The 21,928-nt window shown below is 36.9% G+C and overlaps 1 protein-coding gene across 1 annotated transcript in view; it reads right to left on the bottom strand.

Moving 5' to 3' along the window:
• Positions 1-3,106: 3,106 nt before the first annotated feature.
• The window catches only part of VWDE (von Willebrand factor D and EGF domains), a 36,350-nt gene continuing 17,528 nt past the window's right edge, over positions 3,107-21,928 (bottom strand). Inside the window, exons 11-31 of the mRNA XM_069860370.1 lie at positions 20,858-21,066; positions 19,454-20,436; positions 18,125-18,261; positions 15,071-15,226; positions 14,365-14,469; positions 13,906-14,020; positions 13,012-13,262; positions 12,674-12,893; positions 11,997-12,134; positions 11,351-11,413; positions 9,142-9,822; positions 8,715-8,810; positions 8,533-8,628; positions 7,914-8,009; positions 6,566-6,661; positions 6,139-6,234; positions 5,550-5,645; positions 5,355-5,450; positions 3,909-4,004; positions 3,513-3,616; positions 3,107-3,389 (exon numbers count right to left, since the gene is read on the bottom strand). Coding sequence (XP_069716471.1) covers positions 3,366-3,389; positions 3,513-3,616; positions 3,909-4,004; positions 5,355-5,450; positions 5,550-5,645; positions 6,139-6,234; positions 6,566-6,661; positions 7,914-8,009; positions 8,533-8,628; positions 8,715-8,810; positions 9,142-9,822; positions 11,351-11,413; positions 11,997-12,134; positions 12,674-12,893; positions 13,012-13,262; positions 13,906-14,020; positions 14,365-14,469; positions 15,071-15,226; positions 18,125-18,261; positions 19,454-20,436; positions 20,858-21,066 — 3,954 coding nt within the window. The 3' untranslated portion in view covers positions 3,107-3,365. The remainder of the gene's footprint in view (positions 3,390-3,512; positions 3,617-3,908; positions 4,005-5,354; positions 5,451-5,549; positions 5,646-6,138; positions 6,235-6,565; positions 6,662-7,913; positions 8,010-8,532; positions 8,629-8,714; positions 8,811-9,141; positions 9,823-11,350; positions 11,414-11,996; positions 12,135-12,673; positions 12,894-13,011; positions 13,263-13,905; positions 14,021-14,364; positions 14,470-15,070; positions 15,227-18,124; positions 18,262-19,453; positions 20,437-20,857; positions 21,067-21,928) is intronic.

Here is a 21,928-nt window from a genome sequence, read left to right as displayed (position 1 = left end):
CAAAATAGCACAGCTTAGCACTGAGCATTTTTAACTGCCGTGGCAAAACTCTGGATGCGCTTTTGTTTGCACAGCTTGCACCTGGAAAGAGTAAAAGAAATAATTCCTGCCTTTAGAAATACTGAAAACAAGTAGGATATACTAAAAGTTATGATTAAAAAAAACCTCCTCTATTCAGCCTGAAATCCTAGAAAGGCAATAGAGAGAGATTCACTTCTGTGAACGGAGGGTTGCACCAACTCATTAATCAAAGCACCATTAGCAGTGTTCCTGGCAGCTGTCATCTCTCTCCTTACCACAACACTTCTGAAACTGATATGTGAAATGATTGTGTAAGATCAGTGTGTTTGCATTTTAAAAACATTTTCAGAACCTTGTGTATTCAAAACATCATCCTGAGGCATCAGTTCCAACAGCCACTCAACTTTGGTTCATAGAGATCGTTGTGAGATTTGAGAAAGGAAACAGTTCAAGTGGAGTAGGTTTTAAATAATACAACAGTTCCCAGCAGATCAGGCTATCAAACACTGGATGTTCAATTAAAAGAAGCTATGAAAACACTGAAACTTAAAATGCAAGTGGGAAATTTAAAACATTTTTTGAATACACCAGACAGGCACTTGGAAATCCATCAGGTAGCATTCTGGAATGATGCTGAGCTTTCACAATGCCAGCTTACTTTGCTAAATGACTTAGAGAACTATTAAAAGGTGAGGAGAAATCTAGGCACAAAGCTGCCAACAGCTATGATTTGGCAATCAGCATCCCACAGTGGTGGTAAATGGAAATATTAGCTGCATCTTCTTCCCATTCAGGATTAGTGTATGCGAATTGAACATTGCTCGGGAGAACAGGAACTCATGACATTTACTTTTTTTTTTTTAAAAAAAAAAGCAAAACAAAACAGTAAAATTGAATGGTTTAGCTAAAGGGATGTTTGTATCTATTACCAGAGCTCAAGTGGTGGTGGCAGGAACTGAGATGTCTTTTACAGCTCTAGAAGATGGTGCTTCTCTGTAGGAAACTTCAAAAAAAAAAAAAACCAACCAGAATTTTACTTGTTCAAAAGCTATCTGCCAGCCGGTGCATGCTAAGAGTTGATTGGAGCAATAGGTAATAGAAAAACAGCCTCAATGAAGTTTTTACAAATACTTTAAGATTCACATATATGGATGGTATGAGGTACAGCAAATTATTCTTATTACTAGTTCCTATTTTAAGATTCAGCATGCCTAAAAGCATTGTCAAATGTCTAAGAGACTCTGGGGCAAAATTTCCTCATATTACTGAATGCCACCTCAAAACAGTGGCATAAGAGATTGTTACAGACACAGAAATCATTCAGCAGCTGAGTGCTCAGCTGCCTGAGTGGAAGTAACAGAGACATGGGGCAGGGCAGGGTGGGGGGCAGAGGAGGTGAGAAAAGAAGTTGGTATCTGGCTAAAAGGTCTGCCATAGAGAAACCAGAATTATTCTGCATCTGGTTAACTGCTAACAAGACAAGAGGCCATGCCTTCATTGTTAGTAGTCAAGTCTTGCTTTAGGTTCCACTTCCTTCCTCAGTACCAGCTTGTCGTTATAACAGACTGTCACAAATACAAGACAAAGGAGAAAAAAACACCTCTGGTTATCCATCTCTATGCAGCCAAAAATATGTATATAAACAATCTTTAAAAACGGAAGGTACCGTTCACTAGTGAAGAAGTACTGCCTTTATTCCTAGAGACACTTAGCAGCTATTACGATCTTGCACTCACAAAAGAAATCTCATAGTCCAGTTGACTAAATAAACATACTGAAGAATTTTGGGTTTGCATCATTCACCAAAGCTGTGAGCCCAGTGAAGAATCACAGGCTGTGGGATTTGTACATGAGGTAGCAAAAGATTATGGAAATATGTTTTAAACGACTACAAGATCATTCTTTTGAAGCTCTCCAAAATTCATGCCTGTAATTCAAACCTTTTAAAATAACACTTCTGGATATTCCTTTCATTTAAATAAACTCTGTAATTCTTCAATCCTCTTGCAATTTTCAAGTCGTATACATCCATACAGCACAGCGATTTAATTGTTACACTTCTTTGCTTCAACCTTGATGCCTTCGTGCCTTGGAGAGAAAAATAAATAAGCAAATGTGAAAAGAAACTTTAATGACACAGCCTATTTTTATGCTGAAGTTTAAGAAACAATTTTAATGAATCTCTGCTTTCCTGATACACAGAAACACAACGTGAAATTAAATTTGTGTATATAACTTATTTATTCCTTTAGGAAAGTGTGCCATTTTGGTCATAGAATGATACAGCACTGTCTGACTGATCAGCAATGTATTTTTTAGTTTAAAAAGATACTAACATTTTGCAGGATGTATTTATGTAAACATTTAAATCAAAATTGTTCCTTTTTTTAAGTTACATTTTAGAAATCCAAATAGTCTTATCATCATAGCATGTGCAGTTTTTTATTTTCAAAATGTCTATGAGCATTTATTAATTGTTTCAATTTCTTAAATATTTGCCTCATATCTAGCAAGCTATCTGTTATCTGTCTTCCCTGGTTTTTACCCATTTCTTACTAAAAATGCCTAAATGACTGAAATTACTCAAAAGAAAGGAAAGATGGAAAGGTTAGATTATGCAAGTTTGCCTGCAGCAGGAGACTAAAGAACTAAATTGTTTTAAAAAGAAAACATGGTACAAGTGTGAACAGTGGCATATAATTAAAGATGAATGTAAAGGAACAGCACCAACATGCAGTGCTAAGATCAGTTAGGTTATGCCCAAATTCCACCAAAGGAATTCTACTGGCATCAGAAAAGTGTCTATATATGTTGAAATTGAAAGAAGAGAAACATCACAGATGATACAAGAAGAGCAGAATGCTTTCTACTACAGATGTCACAAGCAAAAAACAGTTGTAATGAAATGTTTAATTAAATTACTTCAGTGATTATCAGCACTCCAGCAAACGAATAAACTATAAGACTGCATGACAAAACAGAGAAATGGTCATAATTCACTATAATGCAAAAGAGTAAAGCTATTCCCAAAGTTACAGCTGGGGATAAAACAAGAATGAACTGAGTGACATTGTAGTTAGTTAGTTGAAAAAGATCAGGACTTGACTTGACCAAGCTGAGAAGGTCAGTGGTGGGACTTCCCCAGAATGAGGCCAGGCACTGGAAAAGAGAACAGTGGTTGCTATGAAGTTATCAGTTAATTAGTTACCAGTTCCTGCTGGAGCCACCTTGTGAATGACAAGTGATAACCAGCTTAACTTGAAACAAAGGAAACTTACTTTAGGTGTTAGAACAATTCTGTAAGAATTAGAGCTTGTAAGTTACTGATACAGCTCTTAGGAATGTTAGGAATTTTCCCTCACTGGAGACTGCAAGGAAGAAATTGGACAAACACATTTGGTGCAGTTTGTTCTGCTTCATTTGGCCCAGGTAGACTAGATAATGACTCCCAAATCTCTGTATGCGTGATGGTGTCTTGACTCTGCATGTACCTGAATTTTCTTCCCACAGAGGACTCCAGTGTAGCCAGGACGACAGGAGCATACGTTAGGCAATACACACTTGCCTCCAAACAGACACTTCTGGTTGCACACAGCTAAAACAAGAGATACATTTGTGGCTTTATTCATGAAAACAACTTGATGAGAGAGAAGTGACCATCTCTGTATGCTTATTCTCCCAGCTAATAGGAGATGAAAACCTGGTAGCTATTTTCACAGGGCAAAACCCCTCAGAGGAAGGAGACCTCACAATCACATGGAGCCAACGATGTGCTTTTATGCCAATCCCACCCCGCTTTCTGCAAAGATGCAAATTTGATATGGAACCCACTGAGGGCATGAAAGAAACAGAGACAAGCAAGAGGTTTCAGGTGACATCATTCTTACGTGTTTGACACTGGATTCCTTCCCACTGTGGAGGACAATGACACATACTCGGTCCGATACACTCCCCACCATTCTTACATTCCTGAAGGCAGATTGCTGCACAGACATAATCACCAAGTTCGGTTATATCCCACGTGAGTACTTCTACTTACTATTTACACTTCATGATGCCCACAGGAGGTTGAGTACTTTCCCTACACAAGAGCCATATCTTCACTGAAAATCCATCTAAGATCAGCAGGATAGTCACAGAATCATAGAATAGTTTGGGTTGGAGGAGACCTTAAAGATCTAGTTCCAATCCCCCCTATTAAAGAAGACAACCAACTAGACACAAAAAGCACTACAGCCAAAGCATGCATCGAGATGTTCTGATGCATCAAAGACTGCTACAAAAGCCCAAAATACTGAATTAAGTCAGCACCATTAAATAGCTTTGTTTTTTTCCAAATTTACCTTTCTAGACCCAACACTTTACTGGCAGCTCTTTTGTCATCATACAGTTTAACACACGGTGAGTCAACTCATGAGCATTTGATCTGAAGTTATTTTTTAATGGCTCATTTTTCTGCACATTGATCCCTGCCTATTAAGCCATGATCTAAACATTATTATCTCTCATTGCTTAACTGACTAGTTGATAATCAAATCTCCCTTCCACAGTGTCCAAGAATAGCTCACCCCATCAATATAGGTAATATTTTTTTCAATAAAGCTTTCCAATAATTACAGGAAGTAATACAGGGAAAATTGGTTTTATTCCATGCCATTAGTGAGCTCATTGGCCATATATCTGAATATCAATACCTGAACCTCAGGTGGGTACTATGACAGACACTAACACACTTGGAAATCTATTGGATTTCTACCACCCATCCTCATGCTGATTTTCGTGCAGACTGTGCTTTTATCCACATGACCACATTTTATTGATGCACTATCAATATCTTCATTAAGACACAATGTGACCCACAGCTGTACTACCATGACAGTCTTATTTCTACCTTTCTGAAAGAGCTTGTGCCCTTTGTATCTTCTATTCCAAACATTTTCCACTGTGTTTCCACAGTTTTCCAGTTTTTCAATGTACTTCTTTTCTATCACATCTGCTTTTATGTCCTACAGCACAAATTGAAATTCTTTTACTTCATTGACTTAGCTCTTTGCAGATATGCAGATGTGTCTTATTTAGACAAGAAAGAAACAGTTACTACTTGCTATACAAGAATTTAAAGGTAATTTGGTCTCATGATTTAGCCTAAGAGCTTTGTGGTATTAGTTCTCACTGTAAATTTTGCTGCCAAGTTATAGATTGTTATTTTTTCAATGTCTGTATATTCTTGAGTTCTTTGGCACTGACTTCATATTACTTGTGTAGACAGAGTTGTCAATTAGTCATATATTACATTTAAGGTAAGGTTCTCCTGTTAGTTACAAGATACTTACGAGTGTTACATCTTTTTCCTCTCCATCCTGAAGGACAAGAGCAAAAATTTGGCCCTACGCATCTTCCTCCATTCATGCACCTTGGCTCACAGACACCTTAAAATCAAAACCACCTGCTGTTTAACACATTTAACTGTTTACAGAATGATTTACTGGTTACTTGAGGATCCTGGAAGGATTTTGACACTGGCTTACTTTTTTCACATCTTCTGCCTGTGTACCCATCAGGACAAGTACAGACATTGTTTCTCATGCAGTAACCACCGTTCTTACAAGGTGGGCTGCAGATAGCTAAAAGATACAAACAGGAGGAAAAGGCGTCAGTTTTCATTTTGTTTGACTTTAGTGAGTCTTTGAAACAAAAGTGCCGCACTAAAATTCTGACAGCATATACAGACATTCGGCACTATCAGGCCTGTCTCGCAAAAATCAAATTAACGTGGATTGGTGCCTACATCAATAATAAAGACAAAATCACATAAAAGGGGTCAAGGTTGACAACTATATGCGCACACAAGTAAGCAGACTACATACTGTACAATGGAACTGAACTCTGAACACTGCTCAAAAGTTGAGTGTAAGACAAAGCAAGTTTTGAGTCTCCCTTCTCCTTGGATGTTCACTGAATCAACCATAAAAAATAATGTAATCTATGTTTTGCACCACTTCTCAGGTACGTGACTTGATTGTGAATTTTGCATCTTAAGATAACAGGGTTTTCTTACTGATTCCTCATAATAGCAGCAAAGAGGGGAAGGGAGGGGAAAAAAAAAGCAAAGCTTACCATTCTGACACTGGGCACCAAAGAATCCACGTGGACAGAGGCAAACATTTGGCTTAGTACAGGAAGCACCATTGAGACACACAGGGTCACACATTGCTGCAGAAACAGGGTCAGGAAGAATGACATCCAAACAAAGTCTATAAAAAATATGTGCTTCTGTTGCAAGGACGGGAACTAAACACCCAGGAGAGCTGCAGGTAAACCTATTCACATAAAACCTTTACCCAAAATGTTAGGATCAGTCTTAGACTTCCTAGAGGTGCTGTCAGCAGCAGAACTAACACGCAGAGCCAAGAGGGAGCGCGGGGTCTCTGGGACAGTAAGCAGCCACCCACCACTGCTGTCTGACCCATGCAGTTCCAAATTTCAAATTATGGGAGGTCCTACAAACACTCTCCCAGGAACACGGAAGTTGCAGGAGTGTTACCTGTACTGCAGGTAGGTCCATACCACCCAGGTTTACACTGGCAGACGTCTGGAGTAAGACATTCCCCACCATTTTCACAGTGTCTGTTGCAAACCACTACCATCCAAGAAGTTGGGCAAAAACAAAGTGAGGGGGAGGAGACAATTGTGGGAAGAGAGAGGAAGAGATATGTTACAAATTGTATTTGATTAATTTTTCAGACCATGCAATTCCGCTAGTTGAAGAAGAACTGTTGAATTGATTAATCCACTCTCAAACCATAAAAAGCTATCACCAGATTACAAGGGTAAATAAATTGTGTTTCCATTCCATTATCCATGGTCTGGTTATATTCAGCAATAAAAATCTAGAAAATTTCAAATAAATTCTAAAAAAATCAGAAATTCAATAGTAAGAAACAAATGACCCTGTTACATGATTTGATAGACTCCAAGAGAGTTCACTCAAGTGTCCTCTATGACTTCAACAAGGGCAGCTGAATACACAAGAGTGTTATGAGACAAAAAAACTAAGAATATTGAAATACCATGGCTATGGAAAACTACAAATTGCTTCTTTAAGACAAGATCTCCTTCTCTTTAGTACTGCTTAACAAAGAACAGCTTTTTTTGTGTGTGTCACAGTTGAAACTAGAACAAGAAAAACAGAGAATGTAAAGTGTTGGAATGTGAGGAGGAAACAAAGACATTCGGGGTCAATAATGCAGTGGCACATTCAGATGAATTATATATAAACAGCACGTCTAAATTTAGATTCTCTGAATGATAATAATTACTAGTATGAAATCTACCCAAAATTAGGAGTTGCCAATAAAAAATTTGTAAAATTTGATATGTAAAAGATGATTAATGTGAGACTAATTCCAATTTTTCACCTATGATCACAGTAAATTTTCCAATTTTCATGCCAGGTAAAAAAAAAGAAGAAAAGGATTCCATAATGTGGTTCTGAATTCAGTTTTCTTGTATCCCAGTTTTTCTGACCTGCCATTCACTGATACAAACCTCTGAATGTACTGCAGCATCTAACCAACTTAAGACGATAGAAGTTTAAAAGCTGGTTTTGTTCTAAAGGTGCAACATGTGCAACACACTGAATGCTTTCATGTTCACGAAGGATAAACTATTTGCAGTTTTTATAGTACAATATGTTTTCAAAGTTATGTGCAAATACTATCTAACTAAAGTTCAAAAAGCCCACGTATGGGAGCCTTTAAAGAGGCACAGGTATTATGTCCTGTGCTAGCATTAGACAGAGTACATAAGAAATATAAACCATAATTTGCTTCTTTCCTCTTGAAGAACATCAGTAATGTTCCATGTTCTTCCCTGTTGCACTTTTTGCTTACTTGTATCACATCTTGGTCCCACAAAGCCATATGGACAGGTGCAGAGATTTCTGGCCAAGCATGTGCCTCCGTTTTGACACAGTGGTTTACAATGTGCTGCAGATATAGAATTAAGTTGTTCAAGAAATGACTTCTAAAACGATGCATGGATTGGTCATGCTTTAGAGGAAGGGACATGTTAATAATTGACAGCGAACAAAGAACTGGAAATAAAATAAGGAGATACATGAAATGTCTTTTGACAAGAATAGGTAACAATAAGAACTTAATTCCAACAGAGTATACAGTCCCAACACTAGTGGTCACTCTGAAGAAAAGAAATCTGAGACAACTTCCAGATCAGACTTCCTGCCCTTTGGGATTGTTTAGCTCAGAGGCATCTACATTGACTGGTGAACTTCTCTACTTAGTGTGAAAGCTAAATTTAGGAATATCCAATCACAAGCAACACTTAGAGCATGTATCAAAAAAGCAGAGTATGTGCCAACATGTTACTCGGAAGAGTTCTGTTAAAGTAAAAGGAGCACACCTCTTTGCTGACAGAATGAACAGTCATGGAAGTAATTTACTGCATCCTTTGGATAGTTATGGATTCAAAAGTGAAAAATATTCTATTTACCTTCCTCACAAGCAGAGCCACTATATCCTGGTAGACATTCACAGACATTGGGCTTAATGCACTTCCCATGGTTTTTGCAATCAGGCCTACATAAAGCTGTACAAAAAAAATCAACAATTATCTTCAACTCATTAATTTGTGGATATGAATTACTACGAGCTAAATCACAATGCCATACACACCGGTCTGACAGTGATAACCAGCATAACCAGGCTTGCATTTGCAAATATTGGGTGCCACACACTCCATATTTTTGCCACATGTTTGTCTACATCTCACTGAAAGGCAATGGAGAAAACAAAGAAAGGAATAAGGAAAATTAAAGTGGCATTTCAGCACAACTATGTTGTGCCTAACATAATGAACAGATCACATAGAATCCATTACATTCTTCCCTGTAAGTGGTGAGCCTGAGATACATTAGAAAGATATTTTTAAATGTACCCATACAACTAAAACCTGTAGGCTTTGCCAATATTAATAATGAAAATGAGAAAATTCAATACTCTCTGCATTTCATCGATCACACAGTAACAATGTACTTTCAAGTTATAAAGGTGTCACACAATTCTTTTTCTGCAAAGCATTTACTGCAGTTATTTGTAATACCTCTGCAAGTGAAGCCATCTCCATAATAACCATAAGGACAACGACCACACTTGATGCTTCCATCCCAACGTGGCTCGCAAGGTACACCAGGAAAACAGGGTAAATCTGTACAGGTTACTGCTTCAGGAATCACTATCTCACTCAGTTCTTCAGGAAGCACTTTTGGTGGGACAGTGGCTTCAACAAGGACAAAAGGTAAGGGACTCGTTTTATGCTTGGCTAATAGGTGCTGAACTCCACAAGAATTTTCACCTTTGAATACTTCGCACGGCAAAGAAAACCCTTTGCTTATGTTTGTTCTACTGCTAGCAGAAGTCTTCCTGGTGGTCTCAAAATAGCTGTAGGCCTCAGCTTGTGCCCTTGTTTTCTTCTCAGGTGATACTGCATGGCTCCTTGAAGATGTGGTCATCACAGCATGTTCTGAAGAACTGTCTTCCACGTTAGCAAAGTGACCACTGATGATGCTGAGAGCATGAGCAATGTTTCCAGTAACAGCAGGTTTTACAGAAACACTTCTCTGACGATTAAGTGACTTCCAATTGGCAATTGCTTTTACTGTGGAAGCTGCTGAAGTGCTGCTACTGACTGTTTCTGTAGAGCTAAATCTCTCAGGGACATCTGTAGAACTGGGAACATAGCTTGAGATGCTTAAAACAGTCTCAAAGGTTGATTGTTGAAAACCTACAGCATGTTGGAAGGAAAGGGTGGAAGAAAGTACAGGAATCTTATGAGACTTTTTTTCTTCTGAGGGTAGGAAATGTCTTCTGAACAGAAAAATGTACAGCCCTTTCATTCTGTGCTTCAGGAAACCTCTCCATGTGCTACATCAGAATATACGTATATTGTAGAACCTAACTCTTAACTGGCAGGACTGGAGAAGACCAAGGTAATTGGGCTACACCCTTTCCCACCCTTACCATGGCCTTTTCTTGGCTGGAAGATAAGGAGAAAGCACCATATATTATACATAAGGCAGACAGCAGAAATTTTCCTACACGGGGTCAATAAATAGCTTTACTGTCAGAGCAAAATATCATATCCGTACACAGCTTCCAACTAGATAACTGAAACATATTTTAAAGCAAAGATGCTGCTTATGGTTATGTATGCCTAGAAATAAGCCTAGAGTCTAGACGCAGAGATTTAATCACAAGTATGCATGTGCTTATACTTACTGATGCACCGTGGACAGCATTTTAGATGAATAATCCACCACCTCGTAGCAAAAGTATTACCATGTTTTACACTCCAAACTTTATCAACTTTCTTAAAGTTTCTGCATGAGTTCTATTAGTGGGATGTTTCATGTGTTTTATAAACAACAGAGACTGACTCATACTCTTTGTGGAAAGAAGTGCAACGTGTACAAAAAGTACTTTATATTCTGCCCAGGAAAAGCAGGTGGTGGGTTGTGGGAGGGAGTATGGCACTGTAACCCCAGAACGGCAGAATGTTGTACAAGGGCTTTTAGCATTACGGGGCAGAGGAGGAATCAAACTGCAAGAGATTATCCAGCCCAACTTAAGCTCTGTACCTAAGCACATTTAGAATGGTACTAGTAAATGGTCTACAAAATGTTAAACTTCACTGACTCTTATCAGAGCACTGTCTCTCACTGCTGAAAAGCAAACCATTTAGCAGCCAGTGAATAACTATCCAGCACTGGCAGCAGAGTGAGAGTTTTCCTCCTCCTCCACTGACAATTCAGAGATAAAGAGAAAAGACATATGAAAATTCCCCGAAAAGGAAGCCCCAGCAGGCACAGAACTGGAAATGCCAGCAATAGCATTCACAGAGTTTTGGAATTAAGACATTCACTTGCCATATCCTTCACCTTCCCTTTCAGTTAAAGTAGGAAAATGCCATTCAACATAATGGCACAAACTTTTGCTTATCTCATGTAACAGATGTCCCCATCCCCCTGTTAACTATTTTCTGACAGTGGTTAGTCACAAAAACAAAAGGCAATGGTAAGAATGCCATACATCACACTGTCAATAAAATGACTTGACTGACCTAAGGGATTTGTTGATATTGAAGTTTCAGTCTCATTTTTCAGAACAGAATAAAACTCCACTAATGAATTAAATTGAGTCAAACTGAAAAATTAAAGTGAATAACATAAAACTGACTAGAAACTGTATTTGCCAGCTGTATTCTTATCAGTATGTGAATCACAAATACCATTTTTTTCACAAAAAAAAATCACCTTTATTCCCTCCAATTTCTCCTGTTAAATCCTTTCCTCCAACACTAGTGTCTTCAAAGCTTTCTAAAAACAAAAGATGTGAAGATGCATTAGTAGTTACTTTTGTTTCAACTGCAAGTAAATTACAGAGTTAAAGTTTTAGTACATAAAAATAACTTAAAATTCAGAAAACAGATAAAGAGTAAAATTGTTTCTTAATAGTTTTCAATACAGTATTTTAAAAATACAAGTTATTCAGTAACTGCATTGTAAATAAATGTTTGGGCTCCTTATTTGGCAAGTAAATAGTTCTACATTAAGCAATCTTATGGAAAAATGTTTTGTCAATAATTGCTCATATTATGAAAGTAATGCAGAAAAAAACATGTTTGATTGTGTTCCACCTTGATATGAAAGAATTGAGGTATTTTGTATTTACATTTTCCAGTCATCCAAAGAAGTGTTTTACAACTATGTGACTTGGTGCAGTCTAATGTTGTCATCAAATGAGATTCTGTCCCAGCCACCAACAGGCAGAGACACAGTCCTGTTTTGCTGACTGCCGAAGAGTTCTAAGTTACTGTCAGAAACATTAATCACAAACAAAGATATTTTGTCTGAATGACAATAAGATAATAGTATTCTTCTGAAAAACAAGTGATTTTACCGTAACATGACTTCCCATCTCCTTGCAGATTATTTGGGCACGGACCACAATAGTAAGAACCAAAAGTATTGAAGCAAAATACTCCAGGGAAGCAAGGGCTGGATACACATTCATCTACATCATCTTGACAATTTGTACCTGCATTGAAATAGATTTTTTTTTTTTTTGTAATATTATGTCACTGGACTATGACAGTGTTTATAAAAGAAGAATGTATGCAGGTGCTGAAATAGAAAAGGGGAACCTATAAAGTCCAACAAAGCATTTCAGTACATCTAATAAGTACTGCTGACTAGGTTTGCTATTCACATTTTTTTATCTTCTATCAAGTATCTTGCTTATTGCGGAATATGAGGAAGATGGTCTGTGGGGACTACATGTTTATCTGCAGGCATAGGAAGAATTACACTCTCCTATGATTCACCATGTTGCTGAGTTTACCTTTGTGGAGGAAAGCAATAGAAATCTGCTCTCATAATATAAACTATCTTCATACTCATGAAAGAAAAAATTTGAGGTATATAATGTAATTTTATCACAAGACCATAAAATTTCTTCATGCTCTAACCATAAGGTATTTACAGTCAAAATTTTAAAACAAAAATGCAGACATAAAATCAGAAACTCCTTTTTATCAACAAATGTGATAAATGTGTGTAAATAAAGCAGCAATTTACCTTGAAGTTCAGGCGGACATTCACAGTAATAGCTGTTTATTCCATCCACACATCTGCCAATACCACACTGGTTAAGTTTACAGTCATCAGTATTCACTTGGCACAGGTCACCTTCAAATCCAGCTACACACACACAAAGATATCTTCCACTTCCAGGTGGGAAATTAATGTTTGTCACACATGAGCCATTATTTAGACAATCACACGATTTTACACTGACCTACAAGAAATGCCCAACAAGACAGTTTTCTTTTTTTTAATGAACTGATAATGAGATTTGTAATTAGATATCTTAAACGTCTTACTAGTAGGTGTCGTATTACTGTAATATTCATTACCTCTATTTCTACCATAGCCTTCGCATTGCAGTCATCTGTCAAAGAAAATGTTAATTTATGGAGATTCAGTGACACAGCTTTCCATAGAAGGAGACCTGATGGGGAAAGACTGGCACCTTCTGGACCAGATTCCAATGTGAAATGAATAGCAGAGCCCTCTGGATCTGAGGCCAAAAACTGATACACAAAATCTTCTCCATAAAAAGTCTGTAGCATATCCTGAGAAATTTGAAGCACTGGAGGCTGGTTGTCTGTAAAAAGGAGATATTTTTATCTTTTAAGCAAAAGTTGAAATACATTTATAAAAATTAAAAGGAGCATATGTTTCTATTAAGGAAGTCACACATAATTATTTCTCTTAGATTCTCATGTCATCAGAATGACGCAGGAAAAACAGTAGGTATTTTCATTGTAACAACACAACCAAGAAATTACTTCTACTATGCAAGAACTTGGAAAAGCTTGTGTTCTCCTCTTGTTTGGTATCAGGGTCCTTTGTTGGAAAGTATTTTTTATTCTTATATATTTAAGACAAACATTTGTGGATGTAGCTGTGCCAAATATTAAAAGACTTCAAAGTGCCAATTAGGCTGACAACTGTTAATTTTCATTAGCTATTTGTAATGACTACTGCCGCAGGGCAGGACAAGAGGGAAGAAAAAAACCCAAAAATAACAACCTGACTTTTACATGTATGGTCTGGAAAACAAAATATCATTTTCAAAAATTTGGAGAAATGTCAGATGAAAACCAAGCTCAAATTACAGGCTAAAGTAGTGGGTACTAAGCTTTACATGAAAACTTAACTAGTTAAACTTAAAACTTATTTCCATAAATATAAAAACTTGGTAGATTTTCAACTTCTTGCTATTTAAAAAAATACTTGGAACTTACTTTCAACAACTGACCAAGTTAACTTTGATATGTCAGGTCTGCAGAGTAAGCAAGGGCTGGTTGGATTTGTGTCACCTTCACCGTAACAGAGTCCATCTATGTTGCATGTTTTCTCCTTTTAGAGAAAGCACAATGTGATTCATTAATTTTTCGTTATCAAATAGTAAATTTGGATGAATTTGTAAAGTGTCAATTAAAATATAACATATTCTGCACTTCCACTAAACAATGAAGGTTATGTTTGATTTTATTCAGTAATTATATTAAGTGCATTTGGTTTGATTTTTTTTAATTCAAAATTGCCTCATACCAGCTTCTCTTCTGTGCTTATCATTTTTGTGTATGGAAAATCCATGCTGTAAACAAGAACAGCATATGTTATGCTGATTTTTCAATATTTTCTTTCTGTCTAAAAAGATACGTATTTTCATAGTTAACAGAGAGTAATGAAATACATACCTTTAATGTACATAACCCAGATTCTTGTGGTTCACACATTTGACAGGCTCCATCATATAATATCATTGTTTTAGAGTTGCTATAAACGAATCCATCATTAGTAATCTGCAAGATGAACAGTAAAAATGGATTAACCCATACAGGTATCAATGTATCACCAGTGTGGACCGCTAGCATGAGCTTCAGCTCATTGACAGACACTTGTTTACTATCTCATAATAGTCATCAGAAATCTAATCAATCCTGCCAATAAGTCTAGGCAGATATCTGACTAATCACATTTAGATGTCTACTTTAGGGTAAATTGAATAGCGCATATGCTCTAATGACCTCATTGACTCAATCTGTCTGAGAACTCAAACAGCTACCTCACACAGGGATTCATAGACGTAGACTGGGCTCAACTCAATTTTCTCTTAAATGTGCTTAATGAAATTTGAAATGCTGTAGGGTAACTACCTTGCCTTTAATTTCTACTCCTGAAGAACACGAGTCTGTGTAGGTCCTATGTTGTATTTACCAGTCCCCTTGCAGGAGAACACTCTCAAATGGCACTCCACGCTTAAGCTTAGGGGATGAAACTGAGATGCCAAGTTACACAACCTGAGTTCCACCTTTAGTAGCATTAAAAAAAGACTATCTCTGCAATATAGTTCCATATTCATAGGAATAACTGTAAGTGAATATTTGAAATCTCTGTGAGTACCTTTATTTGCCACCAGGCAATGGGTTTATCATCAACCAGATCCATGACATCAGACTGCTGGAAATCATTGGGTAACTGGCAGTCAACAGTCTTGGCACTTCTGAAGGCAGCTGGCATAATCAGGGGTTCTCCAGGAATCCATTGCCTATCACTATACTAAGCGTTAAGACAGAAAATTTGTTTTTCAGTGAAACACATTAAGAAAATATTTTTATCAGAGAAAAAAATATGTATTGTACAATGTTTGAATAAGTCTAAAGTTTTTGGATTAGAACACAATGGGAAATATTAAATGCCATTATTTTCACACATAATTTTTTAAGTAAGACCGGTACTGTGGAGGAAAATCCAGAAGTCTTTCCTGCTGCATAGCCCTTTGGCACTGCATTGCAAGGACAAACAGTTTTTCCAGCTGGAGAATACTGGGAGGGCTAAGCAGTGGGTGATCCTCTAACAGCACTGATCTGATGTATAAGTGCCTCTCCATGTCTGCTCCCATGACAGGACAAGCTTTAGCCAAAGGAACAGATGAGGTTTTTGGCAGGACTCAGGTATCGCTCTGGGTGCTTGGGAAATACTGGCAGCTGGCCATAACATCCTTGCCCAAGCCAATAGATTACACCATTAACCCTCTAGATTTTTCTTCCATCCTTGCCCAAGCCAATAGATTACACCATTAACCCTCTAGATTTTTCTTCTAAACAGTGTGGGCAAGTCATCCAAGAGTATCATGAGAGTTCAAGGTAGCAGAATAGGGATGATAACACTGCTTGACAGAAGTACCGATGTGGAAGCAGGGATAAGCATACCAAAAATAAAGTCAGATGGAAGTAAGAATCCAAACAGACTAAGAATCAAGAAAACAGCAAGATCAACATAATTTTGAGCTTGACTAGGTTTTACTGAGCTGGCACATTTTTTCAGCTACCGGAGCCAATCCAGACATTTATTCAGTCCCAATCCTGACATGGGCAGTCGTCTGTTAAACAGGCCTTGCATATTTATTTAAAAAAACCAAAAAAAACCAGAAAAATAAAAACTCTCGCTGATAAGACATATGAGCTATCTTTGTTCAGACCAACCATTTTGGTTTTATTTCACCCTACAGTTAGTTGAGGAATTCACAGCAAGAGTGAATACAAGTCTAACAGCTAAATAATTCCAAATCCATCATTTTGAGTGCATTTAGTACCATAACCTTTTGTTATTAGCTGGAGGCAAGCTCAGATTTTTCAGGAACGTATTAGCCTTTCAAGAATCAATTAAAAACCTTCAGAACTACTTGCTCATTATTTTCATAGAAAAATTTACTTCTGCAGTTCAAAGTAAATAAGAAGGAACTAAAACCGTATTATCATTTTTAGAGGGCTAAACACACTCTCATCCCAAACAAAAATCTTAGAAATCCTGGATCTGTGAAATCATAGGTTTCTTGGCTATGGCCCACCCAAACCCCTAGAGATTTCCAGTCCTCCATCTTTGAAGTACTTCAATACAGAATTCTCTGAATCACTTTTTAGCATCATGCATGAGACACGCATCCTTCCTAATATGCTAGGACTGCCCACAGAAAATGAATTTGATTTAACCTTTCAAAAATTAAAATCAAAAAAATAAGATATTCAGTGTGTATCAGCTCTAAATTGTGTCAAAATGCCTCTTCTATGAAGTTTTGATCATTTAAGTTTAATCTTAAAATACTTTGCATTCTATACCAAGTCCACTGACGTTTGAATAAACTCACTATTTCTCCAGCCTGAAAATTAAGCAAACAAAAATAAACTAAATGAAATTCCTGAACATCTTTTCTTTTGTATTTTCAAGTAAAACATTCTCAGCTTCCTCCTCCACTAGAGATAGCAGCAGTAGTGTTCGTTTTCTAATCTGGCTCTTATCAGTGAGAAGATCATCAAAAGAAGTGGTTAAATAGCAAGTTTTTGTAGTTGGGAGCCAATTACACCACCATAGAGTGTTATGTCAGAATATCTTGCCATGAGTTAAAACTGAGACATTTCAAACTGTGATAAGTGAACTCCCAATAATTGCCTCGCTGTGAGCTTAGTCTAAAAGTCTTTTAACCTAATAGAGCATAAACTTATTCTCAACTTTATCATTTCAAGCCAACTTGCAGATGAGTGCATACATGTGGTGTTTAAGAGAAATCTATAACCAGCACTGCTTAATTTGTCAAAATAATTTTAGCATCTTCTGGAACTAGCTAAGGAAAACTTTCGCCTCAAGAACAAAATTTTCCCATGGAATAGTTGCTCTTTCACTTCTTCCCCTCCTCTCCTCCTCCTTATTACATCAATAAAACCAAATGTTAATCTGAAGTCTTTTTTACTCTTGTGTCTAACATGAGACAAAAACTTGTAATTATCGATTGCTTATTCCAGGCTAACACTTTATAAACTGCTTGTAAATTTGAATGAATTCTAGGTCTGAATAACAACAGTCTCTCTACAGATGCCTCATAGTTTACAGTGCAACATTTTCAAACTCCAGTTCAAAACTGGGATACAGAGCTAACACACATCATTAAATAGCTGTGGTGTTCTACCCCAGGGAAATGGACAACACATCAAAAATGCCTTTCTGTTTTCGTAACAGACATAATATGTTTATAAAAGGGCTATTTCAAGCATTTGATTTGAGACAAATCTAGTAATGTCTTTAACCTTGCTGTCATTTTTCAAAGAAGTGGTACTTCAATTCCTCTCCATAAGCACTTAAAAAGCTGAACAACAATGTACTGGTTTTTACTAATAAAACCAGGAAAGGCTGCCCTTTCCCTTTCCTGATGGATAGCTGCTCTATGCTGTTATCTTCCTCTCGGCTGCTGAACATTCCCATTATGTTTTGTATTTCTCTTATCATGAAGGAAATGGCAATCCTGCAAAGACTTGAGTGTCTGCTGCAAAGTGCTGAGTGCCTTTGCTTTTAGCTTCTACTGAAGAAATGCATTGTACCCACATCTATAAATAACGTTAGACATTTTTTCCCTTGCTCCCTGAGAAGTTTAAAATGTAACTATTACTATTCAGGGAGACCTACCTGTAATTTGATAATTTCACATTTCAGATTCAATGACTCCCTGAAGCCACGTCCAAAAGCTCTCACTGATGTGCAGTCAAACTGTCGAATATCACACAGCCCAGCATTTTCCAGCTCTGTAATTTCTGGAGCCTGGTCTTCAAAGTAGAGATTAGACAAGGAATGTCAGTATATTAATTCATTCATACGCATTTACATTAAGCAATACATTTATTTATCTATCCAACTACAAAAACTATATAAACATTGAAATCTGGACCCAGCTGAAAAAAGGCGCAACCGGAAGTATCTTTTGTTGTTAAAACGAATCTTAATTTTAAAGCTAGGTTTTTATTTTCTCTGGGAATTTGAACATTATGAAGCAGAGAAAATATTAATCTGTAAACAAACACCTGTGAATATGTGTTTTGCTTTTTCATCTATGGTTCTTTACATCACACTTGCAGAAAAAAATCTAAATGGAACCCAGGCCCCAATAGTGGGAATTGGAAAGGTTACAGTTATGGAATGATTTATAATGGGATTTTTTTGTTTAAAGACTAAACAAAAACATTTCAGATGGAAGTTATTTCAGGAAATATGCTGACAGAGATTAGAACACTCAAAAATAGCTTTAATGAAGCAAACCCAACTTATTTGACTTCAAGAGGAATAAAATATTTTTTATTATTATCAACTTCTTTCTCTATTTGATTTTAAATAGGTCACTGAAAAAAAAAAACACCATTGCAAAATAAAACATTAACAGGTTTTGTTTTAAAAGAGTTTTAACCCTTGTAATGTACATGCTTAACTAAACTTTTAGTGAATGTCTTATTTACTAAACACCGCCCACACAGCTCTATTTGCTGTACCTCTTCTTTCTCCACGATCAATTCTGCTCCCACCACATGTAACATACAGCTTCCAGAAATGTAACATGACCAAAGAGAAAACCATCCCTCTTACAGTTAATAAACAGGATCACGTAGACTGTAAAAAAAAGTAGGGGATGGATGGATGTGGCAGACCCTTCCTAAAGAAGTCAGCACATGGAAAACATTTTTAATTTCTTGGGGCAATACTCTGTATTGCAAACTCACTAGTAATTTTTTAAAATCTGACATATCAACAACTAAGCCCATGTTTTCCCTTTAGAAACAAGGCAGCTAGATAGAAAACAATTACAGTTGCATTAAGCTGCAACTAAATTGCTGGATAACAAACAGGGCCACTGTGGAGAATCTTTGTCAGTGTACAAAAGCAGGAGACAAAGGCAGCAAAATAAATGTATGTTGCACAAACATTAAGAACATTATTTAAGTAAACCTTTTTTCCCCCTCTGCTTACCAGACAGTATGCTGCAGTCATATGAGCTGTAGCTTTGAAAACATGCACAGCCCCATTCTGTACATTCTCCATTACCACTGCAGAGGTTGGGGCACTTTAAGGCAATAAGTAGGCTCTCAACCGACCCTTCCAGTTCCTGTGGGTTGTAATTTATTTCTTCTAAAAGTCTTTTCTCACATTCATTCTCTAGAAGAGCTAAGGAAGCTTCTACCCAACTGAGGTCATCTTTCAGCAGCAAATCTTTAACACACATATTGATCGCATCCTCTATTCGCCGGCCAAGAAGGCCACCACAAGATCTTCCTATATTGGAATTAGCTATTGCCTGCTGGCATAGCAACAAAGCGCTAGACTCGGTGAGGCCAGAAGGTGTGGGCCAAGAAGGAAGAAACTTGTCTGTGTCAGTAGCATGGTCCTCTGGGAAAAAATAACTATACCCCTCTAAGTCTGTTTGACTAAGACTTTGGAATAGAAATACTGGTTGGTATTCATAATAATTTTGGCGCTTCCCTCTACTCGTAACAGATTGACTTTTGTGAAGATGACTGCTGTAACGAAAAGAACTTTTTCTAATGCCTGAACTTGAAGTTCCTTCTCTTTCTACACCAGTATTACCCACTGAGGTTGCAGCCACACGTGTGTTTACTAATGACGTTTTGTGAAGTTTGGTTTGATTATCTTCCCTCTGCAGAACTGTAGATGAATCCATTTCATGTGCAGATGAACGTTTCTTTAAGCTTCTGACGAAATCAACAGGATTGAGATACTCAGCAGTGACATCCAGTCCTGGTATCAAAGAAAGAAATCTTCCGTTTTCACTTTCTTTACAAGACAGAGGAAGTCCTGACTGAGAAATTGTCTCTAGTTTATTCACCGATTGATATAATACAGCATCTTCAGACGTGCAGTCACAGAAGACCATTTTTCTAGAAGACGTTAAAGAAGCAGGTGTCTTGTCAAACAAGCTATCTCCTGGTGAAATTCTAGAGAAAAAGAAAGATGAAACTGTGTCTGTTTTAGCAGAGCACTAACATTTGTTTTGCTTTTTGTAATTTCATACTTCTACAGCATAGATCACAGAATCTGCAGCGTACAGTTATATTTAAAGAGCAGCTAAAACCAGAAAACTATGAGTCACTTAGAAGAACTGAGAAGAGTGGATGTTCTCTGAATACTTTGTTGAAAATCTGCTTGAACTAATCTTACATCATACTACTTATATAGTAATTTGGCATGTCAATTTTAATTTTCTCTAAAATTAATTATGGAATGTAATGATGGCATTCTAACATTACCTTAAAAAACAGAAGATTTTTAAAAAATATTTTAACAAGTTTCAAGAATGCGAAGAAAAGGCTGAAACAAAAATGATAATATTTGACTGAAACGTAAGTATTTTGTTACCTCCATTCCTTAATGAAAGAAAAAGGAACATTAGCATGGTTTGGGATTTCCACCCCACTTGCAGTGTGATAGTCATTCTCTGCAATTCCATCAAAGGTGCCGCAGAGTCCCATTGTATGTCTGTAATCTGAACTGGGTGCCCTAAGTGTTATGCTCATTCCCCATTCACTCACATCAGCACGAACAAAAGCTCCAGAAGAGAACAAAACCTAAAGAGATTGATTGCATCATCATGAGAAACATGACTTTTATTTTACCTAATAAAACCAGGTATGTTTGTTGGCAAAGAATAATTGGAAAAGGCCAGGCATACAAAGACATCACATTAAATTCTTGCTTTAACTATTTCTGGATCAGACAAATTTTTTTTATTTCTTCTTCTTGTGAAACCCTGTAAATAAAAATCCTATATATCTCAACCTTAGCAGGCAGCTAGATACTGCACTAGAGGTCCATAAACTTCATACCTCGTTAACAGGTATACTGTGGAAGGTCAGTGACAGCAAAACCAAAGGGAATAAAAAATTGGCTGGTCTGCTCACTCTTCACATGCTAGGATATGGAAAGAGATGATTCAGGTAATACGAATAGACTCTTTAGCAGCACCTTTCTCAAGTTTCTTTTTGTCAGCTACATGGTTCCCTGTGATAGCAGCTTAATACAGAATCAATTTATACCTACAAAGCTTATCCTAAATATTCTAGATACCTCAGAATAGTCTCAAATATTTACTATTTCTTTTTAGGCAACTCCACAATCTCTTGAAAAAAATACTAGAAGCCTCAAGAACAAAATACACTGCAAGTTTAAATGCTGTTTCTGTTATTAACTTACTGTACAAATCTGAGCAATTAACTTTTTATTTTTCTGTTCCTCAGTATCCCTTTAGTTTCTCTATTGCCTAAAGTTGTCTTAATATTTCATATCTGAGATCTTCAGATAAAGTGCTTTATCTAAAAGTTAAATATTTACAACAGTCTTATGCCAATACCAAACCCAAGTTGAAAAGGCACATCTGTTTTTATGGCTTGCCTTCCAGACCAACTTAGTGACTATAGAGCAGTTGAGGGC

This window comes from Phaenicophaeus curvirostris, chromosome 6, assembly GCF_032191515.1.
Source record: "Phaenicophaeus curvirostris isolate KB17595 chromosome 6, BPBGC_Pcur_1.0, whole genome shotgun sequence".
Taxonomy (NCBI): domain Eukaryota; kingdom Metazoa; phylum Chordata; class Aves; order Cuculiformes; family Cuculidae; genus Phaenicophaeus; species Phaenicophaeus curvirostris.
This window is presented reverse-complemented; position numbering and strand designations above follow the sequence as displayed.